Source organism: Myxocyprinus asiaticus, chromosome 22 (assembly GCF_019703515.2).
Source record: "Myxocyprinus asiaticus isolate MX2 ecotype Aquarium Trade chromosome 22, UBuf_Myxa_2, whole genome shotgun sequence".
NCBI lineage: Eukaryota > Metazoa > Chordata > Actinopteri > Cypriniformes > Catostomidae > Myxocyprinus > Myxocyprinus asiaticus.
The window spans coordinates 21,886,718-21,906,103 of NC_059365.1; the positions used below are offsets into that span (position 1 = coordinate 21,886,718).

Genomic DNA, 19,386 nt, shown 5'->3' on the forward strand with positions numbered 1-19,386 from the left:
GAGGACTTTGCCCAGCAGTTCTCGACGGTGAAGCAGCAGATGGAGGCTATCTGGCATATCCTGCCCCGGCGCGGCTCAAGATCCCACACCCTGTCTGCTCATTGCCAAGGGCATCGCCATCTGTAGGAAGCAGATGGCACCTGTCTCACGGCCGGCCACCAAGAACCCACGAAGGTCATCAAAGCGCCCCTGAGATGGGTGACCCAGGGTCGATGAAACCCACTGCACTGGAGCTGGTAGTAAGACCACTCCATCCCCCGGTGGAGGGCCGGGTGGAGAATCTTTTGTTGCCTTTTCATTTGATTTTGCCGCATGCCCAAGTGGCTGCGGTACCCAACAGTTCAGCAAAAGAGCGGTTTCCTCCTTCCCTGGGTCACATACCCGGTGTGCACGGTTGTCATCATGACCATCGTCCACCTTTTTTCCCTTGCAGGATTGGCGCTCCAGTGGCGGTCTTCCCGTCCCTGCGCGCCCAGCTGTGGCACACATCTGCCCTCGATGTGACAGTCTCCACAGGTTGCGAGGACAGGCCTCTTCCTCCCCATCCCAGGCTGTTCCGGGGGTGGTCACAAGGAGCCAGGTAAGTGCTTCAATGTCCCTAGATTCAGCACGGCCACGACATGGTGTGGCACCTCGAGCTCCGGCCCGCCGCTCTGCCCCACCTGCCGGTACGTCCAAAGACGTTGTCCCTTTGGTCCCCCTCGTTCGGAACTTGGATGTGTGGCTTGCGCTTTCCAATCCGTCACGATGGCTTGTCCGGACCGTCCGACTCGGCTACGGGATTCAGTTTGCCAGGCGTCCGCCTAGGTTCAGCAGTATCCACTTCACCTTGGTGAAGCACGAAAGCGCTGCTACCTTGTGCGTGGAGATCGCCACCCTCCTACGGAAGGGTGCAATAGAACCTGTCCCTCCGGCCGAGATGAAGGGGTTTTACAGCCCGTACTTCATCGTACCGAAAAAAGGCAGTGGGTTGCGGCCAATCTTGGACCTGCGAGTACTGAACCGGGCTTTACACAGACTCCCGTTCAAGATGCTGATGCAAAAACGCATTCTGACGAGCATCCGGCATCAAGATTGGTTCGCGGCGGTAGACCTGAAGGACGCGTACTTTCACGTCTCGATTCTACCTCGACACAGACCCTTCCTGCGGTTTGCATTCGAGGGTCAGGCGTATCAGTGCAAGGTCCTCCCTTTCGGCCTGTCCTTGTCCCCTCGCGTCTTCACGAAGGTCGCAGATGCAGCTCTTGCCCCGTTAAGGGAAGTGGGCATTCGCATTCTCAACTATCTCAACGATTGGCTAATCCTAGCTCACTCTCGGGACATGTTGTTTGCACACAGGGACTTGGTGCTCTCGCACCTCAGACGATTAGGGCTTTGGGTCAACTGGGAAAAGAGCAAGCTCCTCCCGGTTCAGAGCATCTCTTTTCTCAGTTTGGAGTTGGACTCAGTCTCATTGACAGCGCGCCTCATGAACGAGTGCGCACAGTCGGTGCTGACCTGTTTGAAGGCGTTCAAATAGAAAACAGCGGTTCTACTGAAACTTTTTCAGAGGCTCCTGGGGCATATGGCATCCTCAGCGGTGGCCACCCCACTCGGGCCCACTGGCTCATTGACGCCATAGCTATGGCATATCACGCCCCGGACGTGCCGCCCCCGGTAGGGCTACGAGCCCATTCTACCAGGGGTGTAGCAGCCTCCTGGGCCCTGGCCAGGGGTGCCTCTCTTACAGACATTTGCAGAGCAGCGGTCTGGGCAACACCCAACACATTTGCAAGGTTCTACAACCTCCGGGTGGAACCGGTTTCATCCTGGGTAGTGGCAGGCAATACAAGCAGATAAGCCTGGGATAGCTGGCCTTGTGTATCGCTTGCACATAGCGCCTTTCACCTCCTCAAACATGCGGTTCATGCAACATGACCAAAGACTTTGCATGACCTGGAGGCATTTTGCCAAGACGAATGGGCAGCTATACCACCTGCAAGAATTCGGGGCCTCATAGACAACTATTACAAAAGACTGCATGCTGTCATTGATGCTAAAAGGGGCAATAAACAGTATTAAGAACTAAGGGTATGCAGACTTTTGAACAGGGGTCATTTAATTTTTTTCTTTGTTGCCATGTTTTGTTTTATGATTGTGCCATTCTGTTATAACCTACAGTTGAATATGAATCCCATAAGAAATAAAATAAATGTGTTTTGCCTGCTCACTCCTGTTTTCTTTAAAAATGGTACATATATTACCAATTCTCTAAGGGTATGCAAACTTTTGACCACAACTGTATATAAACAGCACAACATTACTGCACTGCCATTGCCCTCAACAGAATCCATGTACCAACCATTTATTGTAACACAAAACCTTCTGTCTTATTCTACGTCATAGCTCCTGACACAATATGGTTCTTTTTACACTTAGAAGATTAAATATGTATTATATAAAGGGTTGGGGAGCAACGGAATATGTGTAACGGGATTACGTATTTAAAATACAAAATATAAGTAACTGTACTCCACTACAGTTACAATTTAAATCATTGGTAATTAGAATACTACATTTGTTTCATTTAATATTTAGTCCTTTCAGATGGAAAACATTTATACATATAAATTATGCGATCCAAAGTGCATTTGAACAGCGGTGAAACACTTTCTTATGATGTGTTACATTCATACGAGCAGACAGAGAAGTTTGAAGTATGTTTGGAGCACAAGAAATAGAAATAAACCTTGTGTAAATTGTCAAGTGTTCGCTAAGCTAAAATGCTATTTCTAGCCATTTTACATGCACACGTTACCAGGCATGATCATATTTTTTTATCAAGAAAATTCACATTGGATCATAATTTCTTTTTTTCTAGTAAGACCTTTGATTTTAGGGAAAAATTTTTATTCTTGATAATAATTTTTGTATTGTTTTCCTATAAAAATATCTAAAAATCCTTAAAACAAGATCAATTTGATTGATCTTGTTTTAGAAACAACACTGCATAAGATATTTGGTTTTTCAGAGAAAGTATTTTTAACATGTGTATTTTGTCTTACTGTACTGGCAGAGTTTTTATAGTCAAAACAAGTGAAAAAATCTACCAGTGCTGAAGAAGTAATCCAAAGTATTTATAATACTGACCTTGTGTAATCTAACATAATACGTTACAAATTACATTTTACAGCATGCATTCTGTAATCTGTAGTGGAATACACTTCAAATGTAACCCTCCCAACCCTGATTATATAGAAGTCCTTATTCTGTACTTATGCATAAAAAAAAACAAAAAACAAAAAAAACAACAACTGTAATTTATGCATTCAAGGTAAATTATATAGTACTGTTTATATTATATAGTCATAAAACAGGTCTGTAAAAAACATATTTGTGTATGCAAGATTTATTTTAATATACTGTATGTACACAAACCATTTGACAGCATCATATTTCTTTTCAGTAACCAAATTTGACAAGAGAAAGTTTGCAAAAGATCTCACATGACGACACAGGCTTCTTCAGTGAAAAGGCAAACTGTCCACATCCTTGTGATTAATGCCACTCAGATGTCAGCTCATTACTTTACCCTGGAACCACAGTCAGTTCCTGGAAAACCACAGAGCAAGCACCCTGTAATTTACTAAATGAGACCAAGCCCACAGACAGGCGTTCATACGCACATCCGGTTCAAAACGTTAATGCATTGTTCCCAGACAAGTAATCCATCATCAGCCATCATTTTATTGAATTCTCTATAAACTGACAACAAAATACTCTATAGAATGTAAAGGCAATCGTACTAGTCTATTTCATGAATCTGTGTTTGAGAGTATGCACTTTCTACAAATAAGGTACAAAATGAACTGGGCCTGGAGGTTTTTCAACAAATTATCAGTGAAAGGAGGTGCTAATTCTTCAGATAATGTTGAGTGTCAACCTAAGGATGTCAAACTAAATATTATATGAGCAATTTTTTCTATTCATTTTATATGAGGTTTGCAATTTTTAAAGCCCTGTTTAAAACTCTGATTTGTGTGATTTTGTAATTTTCTAGGAATAAGTAGTAAATAATCAAAATTTAATAGGCAACCTTTAAAAAAATAAATAATAATAATATAAAGTTGACAAAAAGTTTAAGGGAGGAGGTACAGACATATACTTTTCATTCTTTATTAATTTTATGTTTGACATAGTTTATCTAACATATCTAAAAAAAAAAACAAAAAAAAAAACAAAAAAAAAAACATGGGATTTGTGCCTCTAATGCTTTAAAAAAATGTAATAGGAAACCAAAGTGTACTATATTTATAGAATGAAGTGCCAGTGAACTCTACCTAATAGTGACCTTAAACAACCTATAAAGATTACTGGGTGTGAATAATGACAATCCAACATAAAACACAAATTACAAGATGTAAAGCCAACAATAGATGACCAGGACAGTCGGTCACAAGCATTATTTTGCATCTCTCAGAATGATGAATGCGCCTCATGGAGAATCTAGAGAGAAAATGCATGCTTCACATTTCTGTGTGCTGTTTAACATCAGTGCTTTTCTCTCACTCTCATATAACACATCAAGAAAATCCAGATTCTCATCCCACTTTGTCAGACCTCACAAAAATGAGCCTTTCTTCCTTTAAAGTCTGATGTCTGATTCCAAAGCCTGCTTAGGTTGGCTTGTTAAATTGGTTTGTCATGTGTGAGGGTTCAGTGATCAAAGTATGAAAACAAAGTCACAAATATATTCCATCAAAGTATAATAGTCTGACAAAATGACAGGGAAAAAGAAACCAAGTGGATGATGCATTAAGGTATCAGAAATATGGCCTGTGCCATTTACTGTAATATCAGACACATTTAAAAAAGAAGATAATAATGTTGCATGTTTTGTTTACTCAGCTGCTTTTGAATTTGAAATGTCATCTTGTTTTGAGTAAATCACATTGTTTGCATCATTTTCCATCAATGTTACTTTTGTGATTAGTGCTTTGTGATTTGAGCTCAGCTTTCACGTCATCTCACAGTTTGAGAAAGTTTAAATGTTGTAGTATAACATGACATAATGATTACCACACTGGATCATTAACAAAAGAATGCTATAAAAAAACAGCAACTTGCCTTATAGCCTTTATCTAAACATAAGCATATCTGATGAAATGTTTCAAAAGTTTAGCATTTTTTTACTTTAAATGTCCATACCTGGTGCATAGTAAAATGAAGTGTATTTTATGTATGTACTGTCATAATATGACAGTTATTTACTCAGAACACATACTTATAATATTTGACAACACAAATAAGCATGTGAGATTGGACAAATGCAAACTTTAACACAATCAAAATGATGAAAACTCATATTAACATGATAAATATATTCAGATTTCCCTTATTGCTTTATACGGATTATCTGGTTTCTCAAGAACAAGTAAAAAGAAAATTGACAGCAATGCCTGTGGACATTTCAAGGAACAGTAGCAAAACAGTAATAACAAGACAAAGGTGGTACTTTATATTTAAGAGTAACTTTGTAGATCACATGATATTACTAAAAGAAAAAAAAAACTGAAATTCTCATGAAAGTTATTAGGATATGAAAGGTTAACATTGCAGAATGTGCAAGTGTTTGGTATCATTTTAAAGAAAACTTTTCAAATTTGTTAATGATATAGATAAATTCTGAGACTCAGCCTAAGAAACTGCTGAAAAATCACAAAAAAACTTGAGGCAAAAATTAACTTGTTTTATTATTTTTCTGATTCGACATTATAAGGATGTAAATAATGTGGCTCAGAAAAACTGCTTTTGTTTTGTTTCCAATCATGTCACCTGTAACTGTGCACAACTTTGTATTGATACACAAAGCAATCAAAAGTTATAGCATTACACAAATAACTTATCCTTGTGTCCAAAAATGTCTCCAAGTGTCCAAAATCCTCTCCAAACAAATACAAAATAATAATTGTACATACTTACTAATTACACATACAAACACAACAATGACTAAAGGATTGCATAGCATGCAGACATGATTGTAGTAATGAGTTTCATTCTGTGCCATTTGAGTCATCGAGTCTGTGTCATGTACTTGGCGCCATCTCCTGGTGGCCATATGTAATTAGAGTGTTTAAAGCAGCGATACATCTTTAAAAAAAAAAAAAAAAAAAATCTAATTAAACCCTCTCAAAGGCTGATGTCAAGATTGTAATTAATGATTCATGGTTAGGTTACCCTCTGGCAGTGCTTTGTGATCCTTTGACAACTGCAGATTACTCCAGCAAATCAATGTTTTAAGTGACACTTGGAAAAACCACAACAATTTTGCTAATAGTTTAATGGTAAGAGGAATAGGGTACTGGCAGTTCTATGTCCCTTTAACATCTAAAGACTATTTACAAGAACTAACATTGTCTAAAAAAAATTCAGAATACTTTGCCTCAAGTCAACATGACGATCTAATTACGTTAATCAAACAAGTATTTAAAAAACACACAAAAACACAATAAAATGTATAAATGTCTCTACAAAACGAGTAACTAATACTGAAACAAAATACTACAGTGATTATGGAAGGGGGAAAAAAAAAGAGTCTTACTTGTCCCAAATTTTGGTTCCAAAAATTTAAATGACACAGACAACAAAGAAGAATTTGAAATGTATTTACACAAGATTCACCATTGCATTTTTAGTGTTCTCTCTTAAATGGAACCATTGTCATAAGAGTCCTTAGTTAATTATAAACAGCAAATACATAGTAAATGAGCAAAAGTGGAACATTTTCCAGTTTAGCTGTTTGTTTTGCTCCTATTTTAAAAAGAAGTTAAAGGACATCCTTATCTTTCCTGAAGGATTCTTTAAGAATTAATGATGGAAAGGTCTGATTTCAATACATTGATGATAAAGCAGTGGAGTGCTGCTATGTATGATCACAGTGTAATTAATTGCTGTCGGGATGTTTATAAAGGAGAGTGTCCATGCAACCTCAAAGTTGTCTTCGGATCTCTGAAAGTGGATGTACACTCTTCCATCTATGAGCACAAAATCTTGAAAGGTCCTTTGATATTTTCAGTTGTGAAAAATAAGCAAAGAGAGAAAAATAATGAAAAAGAAAATGTTGAATTCCGCTTACTCCCCAAGTAACAGCTACTATTTATAAGAAACACAAGAGTCCCATCGGAGTGACAATAATTCAAAGCTCAGTTCGGCTCCTTTCTCAGCTGGGCCTGTCATTTTCTTTCACTTTTCGTGTTATTCACGCACTCATCCAAACCAAATGCACTCACTTCACTTCAGGCCCTCTAGTTATCTTGGAATACAGATCTAATTTTAGGCTCATCTCTTACACATTCTCATTTCCTGAACCTGCACAGCTCTGTACTCACACACAGACACACAAATGACTCATACATGTACATATGGACATTGTAAACAGACCTCTACGCACAAACATAGAAGACTGTTCCCAATTTTCCACCAAATATTCCATGCTATCATATCATGTGGCCAAAGGAAACTTCTACATGGGTTGATCCTTAATGGATTGCAAGGCCAAAAAGAATGGAATCTCAGGCTTGAGTCAAGATAAAAAAGATATCCATCCCTGGGTTTCATTAGTCCGCAACATGAGGGTAAAAACTCTTTAGCTCAATTGGCACAATGCAAGAAATATTTCCCTGGGTGCAGCAGAGTCTGTGGGGGGGGGTCAGTGTAGGTCTTTCCATGGTTTAGTCTGAGTCATTTTTACACACACAGCTACACTCCTCATGGTGCTCCAACGAGACGTCCGTCAGAACCTTTTGCAACCCCCGACTCCCTGCTCTGTGTTTCAGCATCAGAACCTGCATAAGAAGAGAGGAGTATGGAGACACACAGATTCAGAGAAAGAAAGATTATTTAAGCTCAAATTATAATAACTTCACTTTATACCACAGGCATCATTTAAGTTGGGGTCATGTTTCCCCTTTATGTTACAGTCGATTTGCAATTTTAGTTTATTGGAATGAAAATTACATTAGGGTGAATTTGAAACTGGAACCCTTTGAACTTTTATTCATCAAACAGTAAAAGAACATGCTAAATTACTTGTGAATAATCTAATTAATATTCATGAGCAAAAACATGCACAAACACTCCCCACCACTTCCCACGTGCTACATACACCTTATATGTAATATGTGGAGTGCAGTGGAAGGCCTCTTTTCCTATGTTTTACCTCATGGTATTTTTTGGCCACCTTAGTGGGCGTGCACTGGCAATCATAGCAGCGATGAGAGCAGCAGGCGCAATTTCCCCCACAGCGCTTCACCAGCAGGCAGCTGGGCCAGAAGATGGCGTCTGTCCTTTTCAGCTCCTCGCGCAATGACACGGAAAAGTTCTGTGGAGTACAACTGTAAAGCCGTACCTCCTCACGGAGTAGGTTCAGATCCACCACTCCTACACAAAAAAAAAAAAAAAAGAAGAAATAGTCCAATATTCCAAAAAACTAATTATGCGATTATGGTACAATGCCTTAAACACTTTTATTTTTCTTTCATTTATCAATAAATGGTGAAAGAAAATAGGTGCTTAAACCTCTTCAACTCTGCGGGGTGCTATGTCGCGAAAAAAGTTTATGCTTAAAATGTTCAAGTTTCCGAATGCGTAAGTCGAAAGTTGATATAAGTTGAAATCTTAGAATCGGAACTTTCCATAGATAACCATCATTTCTGCATTTATGTTACATAAAATAACAAATTTAGGCATGAAAACATTCACGTCGCAAATCAGCGCCACACAGAGGTCATGTGGTAGAAATATTTAAATGAATATAAAGGTCTTTCAAATAGCACATGATAGACTTATCATATATCAAATGAAAGCTCTCATTCTCAGGAATGCGACTGTTAGATTAATTTGTTCCCCTGATACCACAGTTTGAAAGATTTTGAAAAGAATCACAAGTGAAATATGATATTTGTATGACATCAAATACAAATGTCTCTTTATGTGCCGATCAATTCAGCTGTAAGCCCCAAGTAGCTAAAAACTTTATATCTGCTTTTACCTTTAGCAGTTTTCTAAAAAAAATGAGCCATTTTTTACTTGTCTGTGAGCTTGCTTGTGTGAATAATCCAATGTTATATCTTAGATGTCCAGAACAAAATATGTGGTCCAGCAGAAAAAGCATGCTAACAAATCATCAGAAATATATGTTATCGACTATTGGTGATAAAATGTGATATATCATCGCAAAGGGGAGGATCTCAGCTTTAAACTGAACTTCTAGTCCACCCAGTGGTTGAGATATTCGATGAAAAAATGAGACCAATTTTTGGCAATTAGTCCACAGTATGTGGAAATGGTGAGCCTTTAAATTTGAGTGTGAAAAATTGCAGGCGGCAGCCCAATAAAGCACCAGACTTGAAAAGGTTAATCTTTAAATAATTGTTGAACGCTAACCTCAGGAGGTCAACTAAATATAATATTCTTTTTTTTTCTATTATTTTCTATTAGGTTTGCAATTTTCAAAGTTTAATCACTGATTTGTTTTATTTTGTAAATTTGTAGCAGTGGGACACAGCTAAATATTATGTTTTTAGTTATACATTTTGGTAATTAGTTCATTAGTTAAATAACTAAAAGTGGTTTCTTTTAACTACAGTGAATTGAAAAACAATTTAACAGGTATGTAAAAATTATGACATAAAATTATGAATTTTAAATGTTGAATACAGTATAGAGAAAGTCAAGACCTCTGAGGTGGGACAGCGTTTTAAGGGGTGATACAGACATGTAATGTGTTTAAAACTACCTATTAATAAATCTAGTTTACTATTATGTTTAATAATAGTTTATCTAACATATCTAATAGGTCTCACAAGAAAAAACATGGGATTTGTGCCTCTATTGCTTTCATAAATGTCATGGGACACAAAAATGTGCCCTATTCTTAAAGGTGCAGTATGTAACAATTTTCATGTAATATTCGCCTTTTTTTTTTGCCAATGTGTGAACGGCTTGTAACGCAACTTAAAAAATGAGCCATTCCCAGACTACCTAGGTTGCCTAATAAAGCCTGTAGACTGATTTTCATGCGAAGAGAGTGGGTCGCTTTTGCCGGGAAAATCCAAAGGATATGACGTTTATGCGTGCTCCCGAGAGTCTTGCCTCAGACAGTAATAGCTTCTCTTCTGCTATTCAACAGTGACAACAAAATGCAACACTAGGTAACATTATCTTAGAAATGGAATCCAGCAAACGTCTGGCTCCCAGCACAACACCGACTCCTACACAAACTCAGAGTAAGCCAAAAAAACAAAAAAAAAACAAAACATTTATCTATTGAATGGCTAAGCGGGAATGTGGTGGTCGAGCGAAAACTAGAGTGAACATCGGCAGGGCATTTGATTCCTGGAGGGACCTTCGTTTGGTTTTGGGGATCAAAACCGACCCTGAATTGGCGTTCTTCTTATTGGACAGGTAAGCTTACATAACTGCAAAGCATGTGAAATATAGTGCCATTAGGATTGATCTGTGTAATTTTAGCTAACTTGATCTTGCCTGCTAACGCTGACGAATTGCAAGCTACCTTGCTTCGTAACTTTCAAATAATTTCAACGATTTTCTCTTTATACTAAAAGTCACATATACAGGATAAATTTAAGCAAATATGCTGGTTTCTTGATCGTAGTACAACATATGACATACAAAACATACAGTAGTGCAACATAACAGTGCAGTGCAACAGTAAACTGTCTGGTATTGTTCGGTAGTATGTAGCTGTATGTGTGTATCAGTATGCTATGTTAGCCGATAAGTAGTTTTAGTTTAGTCTCAAAGTTTGTAGTAAAACAATCATAACTGTGTAATTTTAATGATGCTACCTTATCTGTCAGCATGATGCCGGTGAATCACATTCAGCCTCTTTGTATGTTACGTCATTGTTTTGGCCGATGCTCGCTCATGTCCCTATGGAGTGTGTGCACGAGCGCGAGCACGAGCAACATGTAGCTGGCTGCAGTTCACTTAATGGCCACAGGTGTCATTAATAACAAGGGTTTCTGAATCTTACATACTGCACCTTTAAAAATAGTTTTAAATACAAGTTCTTTACCTCTTGATTTCTTTTGGTGTAAGAAAGACTTTCCCACCACCTGCCAAGTAGGCTTGTAAAGGTCCTCCATGTCCACCTGCCAGCGGTCTGGCTCCAGGTATTTCATCACTTCCTCCATTGTGCTCAAACCAGCTACAGCCTCACTCAAAGCATCCGCACTCTGCATCCATGCAGGCATCAGTGCATGTGTCTCATGCTCAGACTGCCTCTGAACACACAGACAATATATACAGATAAGAAATTATTCATATTGAAGCAGCACTATAGGGATCTCAGCAGTTTACCGACCATCGGCTGCATTCATCATTCAACAATGGCAAGCACTTTCTCAATATGGCAAGCACTAATCTGATTGGCTGGCTTTATGGAATATCTATAAGTTTGGATAAACTGTTTTTTACTAGTTTACCTGGAAATAAAGTCATGTTTACAAAGTTTTTGCTACAATGAACGCTGTTTAGGAAGAACTAGGTTAGTGGTATCAAATCTTTGAAACATACAAAGAGCCATGTTCAAGGCATGTAGTATCAAAAAATGGAAATTATATTGAAAAAGTCTGAACACATTTCCACAAAAAAAAAAAATTTTATTTTATTTTTTTTTTGGTTATGGACCACGGCAGTCTGCTTTTATGGTTTCAAAAATCTTGCCTACTAAATCGCAGGTAAAAAAAAAACTAAAGCTGTAGTAGGTTATTTTACGTGTTGGTACATTCTCTGCCAGAATAAACTGCAATTTATACTGACTAAGCTGTCTCAAATGTCTGGCAACGTGATTTAAAAGCTTTTTAAAATTATGAGTAACCCAAGTTGCTAGTTCTTGTGCGACTCAGTGACCCTTATTTCAATGTACTCGGCTGAATTTATTCCAAGAGGCTAATAATAATTTACTGAATTAGTAATACTAAAATAACAGTTAATAATGCAATACACGGGTCTCTTATACCCAGGAACAATTAATAAGACCTAAAAAATTTTTTTTACCCTGTTTGAACTCTTAATACACAATTAATACCTTGAAATATGCCAGGACAGCAACACTGATACTTATAATGTTGGGAAACCTGCAGGAAACCATGAATCTACACTCATTTCAACTGTGCTCCACTGCCTCAGGTACTGTGGGATCTGTAAACATGTCCTTTTTCAAGCAGCTTAATGCAGGAATAATAACATAATCCCCCTATGAGTGACACGTCCAATGCCACACTCCAAAACCAGGTAACAAGTGAGGGTGTGTTGGCATAGTAACCATTGTGTAAAAGACATGGTGTCAATGGAGGGTTCATGATTTCTACGGTGATAAAAAATGTATTGCCACCGTGAACAATGCAGTTAATGAGGCCATTAAGATAGAATGATTGAGGGCATTTGAGTCACTACTGGAAATGATGCAGTGGCAACATGTGAAACCTGAGGTCAGTGAAATAATATAAGAGGACCAAAAATCTGAGATCACTAGAGAAAATGCTTCTGCATTCCTTTTAACTTATTTATTTTTTTATTCTAAAAATATAATCGTCATAATAATTTGAGTGAAAAGCTTACATGAAAATGTTCATGAATTTCAGACTTTCTTAGTATTTGGTAGGTTTCCCTTTTGCTTTTAATGCACACTGACATGGACTTCACAGGTTTGTATAAAACCTGATAACTAACCTTAATTTAAGAAAGAATTTTAAAAAATCAAGAAAATCTGACCTTTAAAACAAAGGAGTTAACATGGGCAATGTCACATATTTTCTTACATTTAGTTAGTGACCGATAAATAGTGTAAAAAAATTATATATATAATTTTTGATTCCTCTGAAATATTTTATTGGAAGATGTTTCACTATGCCACTTCACAAAAACTAAATAAATAAATAAATGAAAATAAAAGTTTTTCATGTTTGCGGTTTCCGACCGGCACTATTTCATTTTCGAGAAAAACAATAATAATAGACTGCTGATGTCAATCAACTGTACTAGTGCTGCAACTAACTATTAACTATTATTATCTTTGATTATGTATTTAATTAATCAATTAATCATTTAATTTAATTTATAACTTTATATTTGTATTTTATTAAAATGAGATAAAAAAAAACTGAAATAATAAAGGGCCTAAGGGCCTAAGGATTTGGTTTGATTCACAGTACTGAATTCATGATTCCATACTCTCACAAAAATATGAACAAAGCCTGAATCATGAAAAGTTATTTTTAATTTTGTTATTACTTTCAGGACATATGCAAAACAGTTCCTTTACTTGTAAAACAAAAAGTAATGTTCATTAAATTGCAAAATGATCCATCTGGGTTGGAGTGGGACTAAAAATCAGCCCAGCATAGAAATATTAATAATTCTGCCAAGCTGAAAAATATCAGGACCCTTAGCATTATTATACATAATATTCAGCTTTATATATAGTTTAATATAGTACAATCATCTGTAAACGCAGTGCAGATTCACTCTCATGCTGAAAAGTCACATCATCACAGTGCTCACTGTATTATATGTGCTTACATAATGAGGGGAAACCATCTAAAACACTTAAAACAATGCACTTTGACTTCTGAGACATCAGTGTGATATTCATAAAAGCTGCACAATTGATTACAATGAAACTGAAATCGCAGTATGATGTTGTACAGTTTAATCAAAATGATGGCACTCCCTTTCACTGTTGAAACCGATTTGATTGATGTAGATTCTCGCTTGCTCAGTGAAGTTAAACGGAGACTAACTTGTGGTAAAGAAATACAGGTTTTGAATTCATAAAATGTCTACATTATAAAACATAGAATATAACAGTAAATTTGTACATCATTCACTTGAGAGAAACAACTCTCAAGCACATCAAACAGCACAAGCACTTGCACCTGATGCAGCAACCACTCCACAGTGAACTGAATGCTTTTTATGATCTTCTTTTAAGTGTTTATAGGGTACTCTCGTGTGCTGGACAACTTGGGTTGTGTTTTTTCCCCCGCTTCTATTTTTCTCTGTTGTTTTTCAAATGAGTTATCATGCAACACATTTTTCACTGGGCTGTAAAGTAACGTTACTGACGGAGCTTCTCCATGCCCGCCGCAAATATCCAACTAATCGATAATTACATTTGTTGTCGATGATTTTCATTATCCATAATTATCGATTTTATCGATTCGTTTTTGCAGCACTAAACTGTACTATGTTCAACCACACACATCACCACATTTTTATTCATTTTGTTGTAAGCCATCAAGAGCAGTTACAATGCCTCTTAAAAATCTGTACATTCAGCTATCCTTCACTGCAGAAAACTGGCTTCCAGTTCTGGTATTGGTCTGCAGTGTGGAATGGAAACCATTAACAGTTTGTGAATGTCTGTCAATTAAAGATCCCCTGAACCCCGCTTTATGAAGCCACAGCCAAGTGCCCCTACCAAGGTCTATAAAACAGTGTTTGTGCTACAGTACTTCACTCGGAAGATAAGACAGAATTTCAAGAGAATGTCTGACATAAAACAGCACAAGATCAACTATAGACTGTAATTGGCATGGATTAAATTTAATCATGTATTATAATTCTTATCAAAAGTAATAGACCTCTTGGAACATTTCACATTTAACATTAAGGATATTTGGATAGGAACATTTTTGTTCCTTTCATGTTGATTCAAGTTGAAAACATCTATGAAATCCTACTGGGACCTGAAAGAAGCAGTTCAGTTTCTTTGACTCCCACGAGAATCAAAAACTTTTCTTATTTCCAGAGCTATGTGCTGTTTTAATGACCTCTTCCCTCAAACCCTTACCGGTATCCAAAATTTCTTCCTGTGAATCGCAGCTGGGGCTTATTTTCCCCCTTCTCTTGGTGGAAGTGGTGAAGAGAAGTGATTGCTTGTTTAAACAGAAAGTGCAGGGCTGTCCCCGTGGTCCTGGGTTTCCAGTAGCTGAGGTTGACCACAGTGAAACAGAATTCTGCTGTACCAACATGGCAGTCCACTGCCATGGAATGCAGAGCCATAAGTCAGCCAAAGCTTCAATGGCTAGGCTATTGATTTCCCTACATTTCATCATCATCGGGAACGGATGGTGAAACTCTAATAAGAGGATCTGAAGATATATATGATTTGGTCTTGTCTAACTGAACCCCTAAACTTTTAAGAAAGAACTATGCTTTTTCATTTTGTTTGATTGTTTATTTCAAATTAATGGACAAGTTTAATTCACATTAGTGTGGTACCTGTTTTATTGGAAGCACGAGTCAAACCACCAGAGATCAAATCACCAGCGTTTCTCAAGTGGTAAAACAAAAGAGGAAATAGGAACCAAGGTTATTGGAAAAACCAAACTTTGTTTAAGCCACTGCAATAATAGCTTATACTATGCTGGTTAAGTAGAGGAGGTCACAAACTATGATGTTTTTGGTGATAAAAGAAAATAAGGCCAACATAAGCATATGACAGAGACATACTGGAACAACCACTACTGGATGGGAAACCAAAGGAGATTAGCTTCTTTAAAGTGTAACCTTTTCAATGTTAAAATATATTTGTCCTATCCCATCTTAATGAGTAGGAACAACTACATGTAATCCAGTGGTATATGTCTTTTCCCCAAAAGGTTTACTCATTGGCTGCTTTTATTTATTATTTGTTCCAAGTCATCAATTTCAAAAACTTTTTTTTTTAAATTAAATTTTAGATTTATAATGAAATAAATTAATATGTTGGCACAATTATATTTTTGTCTACAAAACTAATTTCAAACATTTAAGCACACACCTTCAGATCAAAAGATTTTTAAAATTATGAGAAACATTTCGGTCAAGTGTTTAAAAATTTTTGACCAGTAGTGTATGTAAACAAGCATCATGCAGGAGCAGCTCCTCTCTACTTGAATGGGGAAAAACAAAAAATCTCCAAAATGGTTGGTCAAGATTATGATCAAAGAACATATTTAAAATCAGTAGTAAAATCTGACAACACTGGTATCATAAATTGTTACATCCTATAAAACTGCAGTTATGACATATGCTGACATAACTGTCATCAAGTACACTACACAATACTGCTGTGTTGTAATAGCATACAACCATACTGTTCATAAAAAATTGTGGATGGAACTCACATCTACAGGCCCCCTAAAAGCAAATGCTTGGTGAACAAGAAAACAAACACAAAGCACTGTGAGTCAGGACTGGAGGAGGCTGGAGCAGCAGTGTTGGAATTGCAGGTTCCAGCTCGACATCCTCCTCCACAAACACTATAAATAGAGCTCCATTCAGCCACACCTTCTCTGATGTGAGCTATGTGCCCGGGAGCCAGCCAAAACACTCCTCTGCAATAACAGAACACTGCTCAAAGAAAAACACACCACCTTGTATAAAGAAGTCAGAATGCACTCACATATACATAGTCCCCACATACAAAAATACTTAATGTTATATCTGAAAACAAAATCAAAGGCATTGAAAAGAAATTACATTTCCCTTGAACACAATCAAAACTGCATAAACCAAAAATTCAAGAGTACCAGTCCCATAAGTGATTTATTGAGTCGTTTGTATCTCCTTAACCCTTTCGGACATATGATCAAACTGGTGTGATTACACTAGGCTATGACGAAATCAGAAACCCATGCTGCATTGCAAAATAAACAATATGGCGGCATGCATAGCCGGCAAGAGCATCCACGATCACATATATCTATCATAATCAACCATTACAAATATCTATAAACCACATTATATGTTTGATAATATATAATCTGACCTTCAGTGCATCTGCTATGAAGTATACAGTAAGATTTGTTTTAATTACAGCATGCATTAAAGAACTCATGAGGGGGGATCCGTCAGTCCAGAAGAAACTCACGTGTGAAAAGGTTAAAGATGCACTCAGTAAGTTTTTGTTCACTATCTGTCACTCACTCGACGTTGTGTCGATGTAGTGACACTAGGGGTCGCCCTTGGGAGCCCCAAACACCTCTGATCTTTGAGAAAAAGCCAATGGGAATTGGCAAGTGGAATTTGCATGCCACTCCCCCGGACATACGGGTATAAAAGGAGCTGGCTCGCAACCACTCATTCAGATTTTTCTTCGGAGCCAGGCGGTTGTGTTCAGCGAGCTGAATTCCTCTGCCGTTCCATTCATCTCTGATAGAAAGCTGTTGGATTTACGGTGCATTACAGCGGTTTCTCCCCTTGTGCACCAGTTGAGTGCAGATAACGCCCCTGGGCACCTCAGCAGTTTGAGAGTATATTCTTCCAATAAAAGAATATATTTTCCTACTAAAAGAGTGGCACTGACGGAGAGCGTCTTTTTAAAGATGACTTTCTGTCTGTGTTTAATTCCTGGTTGCGGTCGTTACCTCTCCGCTTCTGACGGCCACGATCGCTGTCTCACATGCTTGGGCAGTGCCCACGCGGAGGCAGTGTTCGTGGATGGGTCATGTCCTCACTGCGAGAACATGACCATGGCAACGTTGCGGTCACGGCTTTCCTTCGTCAGAGGGAAAGCCACCCCTGCGGCTCCCCGCCTTGGTCCTTCTACCTATGGGTATGAGGCCGCGTCGGTTAGCACGGGGGGTGATTTGAGGACCCCAATGGAAGCCGCTCCGCCAGGTAAGCCCCCACGGACCTCCCATTCCCCAGCATGCTCGTTCGCCCCGGTCGAATTCTGGGATGAGACCACCGGCTCGTCGCAGAGCGAGTTTGTGGCCTCATTCGGGGCTCGCGAAGAGGATGAGCTGTTGATCGCAGCATCGGAGGGCGGGCTGGTCCAGTCTGACACCGAGGACTCGACTGGGCTCCCACCTTCGGGTGCGGTCGCACAGTTGCAGGCTGACGCGGAGCTGGCGGCCATGCTTGCCCAGGCGACTGTGAGCGTTGGGCTGGAGTGGAACCCTTCTCCCCACCCTGAACCCTCGCGGCTTGATGATTGGTTCCTGGGCTCGGAGTGCCGCCCCCCTCCCCGGTCCCTTTCTTCCCAGAGGTGCACGAGGAGCTCACGAGGTCGTGGCGGGCACCTTCCACTGCCCAGACCCGATCTCTGAGCTCCTCCACTCTCCCTACCCTCGATGGTGGGGCTGCCAGGGGGTACTCAGCAGTTCCCCAGGCGGATCAGGCGGTTGCAGTGCAAAACGAGACTCCCGTCCAGCAGCCCGACCCCAGTGTAGAGCCCCCCGCAGGAAGCAGACGTCCCCCGTCTCATGGCCCGCCGCCAAGAACCTGAGGAAGGCTTCCCAGGGACGTGGAGACCCGCTACAGGCCTGGAGGTGGTAAGCAGACCACTGCAGGAGGAGAATCTTTTGTTGCCTTTTCTTTTGATTTTGCCGCATGCCTGAGGGGTTGCGGTACCCAAATTTTCTGAAAAAGAGCGGTTTCCTCATTCCCTGGGTCACACACCCGGTGTTTACGGCCGTCGTTATCACGATCACCGGACACCACACATTTATGGCAGGCACGGCGCTGCGGCACAAACACACCCACGCCCGGGTGGTTGTGACGGATTAAGAGGACGGTTCTCCTCCCCCCCCCGTCGCTGACAGGTCCTGTGGTGGGTACCCGGAGCCAGGTAAGTGCTTCGATGTCCCCAGACTCAGCACGGCCACGAGCTCGGGGTTCAAGCCCCCTCAATGTGGTGCCTCTGGCTCCACCCCGGTGCGAGGCCCCACCCGCCGGTACGTCCGACGCGATTGTCCCCTTGGTCCCCCCGCCCAGAGCTTGGAGGCGTGGCTTGCGCTCCCCAATCCATCACGATGGCTGACCAGGACTGTCTGACTCGGCTATGCGATTCAGTTCACCAGGCACCTGCCCGGGTTCAGCGCAGTCCGTTTTACCTCAGTGAAGGGTGAGAACGCCACTGCCCTGCATGCGGAGATCGTGACCCTTCTGCGGAAGGACATGATAGAGCCTGTCCCTCCAGCCGAGATGAAGAAGGGGTTCTAAAGCCCCTACTTCATCATGCCCAAGAAAGGCGGTGGGTTGCGGCCAATCTTGGACCTGAATCGAGTACTGTTTTGCACAGAATCCCGTTCAAAATGCTGATGTAGACACGCATTTTAGCGAGCATCCGGCATCAAGATTTGTTCGCGGCGGTAGACCTGAAGGACACGTACTTCCATGTCTCAGTTTCACCTCGGCACAGGCCCTTTCTGCAGTTCGCCTTGAGGGACGGGCATACCAGTACAAGGTACAAGAGACCCCGACCGGGCTATGTGCCCAAGGTTCCCACGACCGACCCCGTTTCGGGATCAGGTAGTGAACCTGCAAGCGCTGCCCCAGGAGGAGACAGACCTAGCCTTGTTGTTGCTGTGTCCAGTGCATGCTTTGCACATC

At 40.0% G+C, this 19,386-nt stretch overlaps 1 protein-coding gene across 2 annotated transcripts in view; it reads right to left on the reverse strand.

The window, feature by feature from the left end:
- Nucleotides 1-19,386, reverse strand: part of LOC127412921 (platelet-derived growth factor C-like) — a 120,797-nt gene that overhangs the window by 30,421 nt on the left and 70,990 nt on the right. The window contains exons 4-6 of one of the 2 annotated variants that reach the window (XM_051649643.1): nucleotides 11,078-11,285; nucleotides 8,198-8,418; nucleotides 3,486-7,823 (exon numbers count right to left, since the gene is read on the reverse strand). In XM_051649643.1, coding sequence (XP_051505603.1) covers nucleotides 7,710-7,823; nucleotides 8,198-8,418; nucleotides 11,078-11,285 — 543 coding nt within the window. In that variant the 3' untranslated portion in view covers nucleotides 3,486-7,709. Of the gene's footprint in view, nucleotides 1-3,417; nucleotides 7,824-8,197; nucleotides 8,419-11,077; nucleotides 11,286-19,386 lie in introns of both variants that reach the window. The other variant, XM_051649645.1, reaches the window with a different exon arrangement.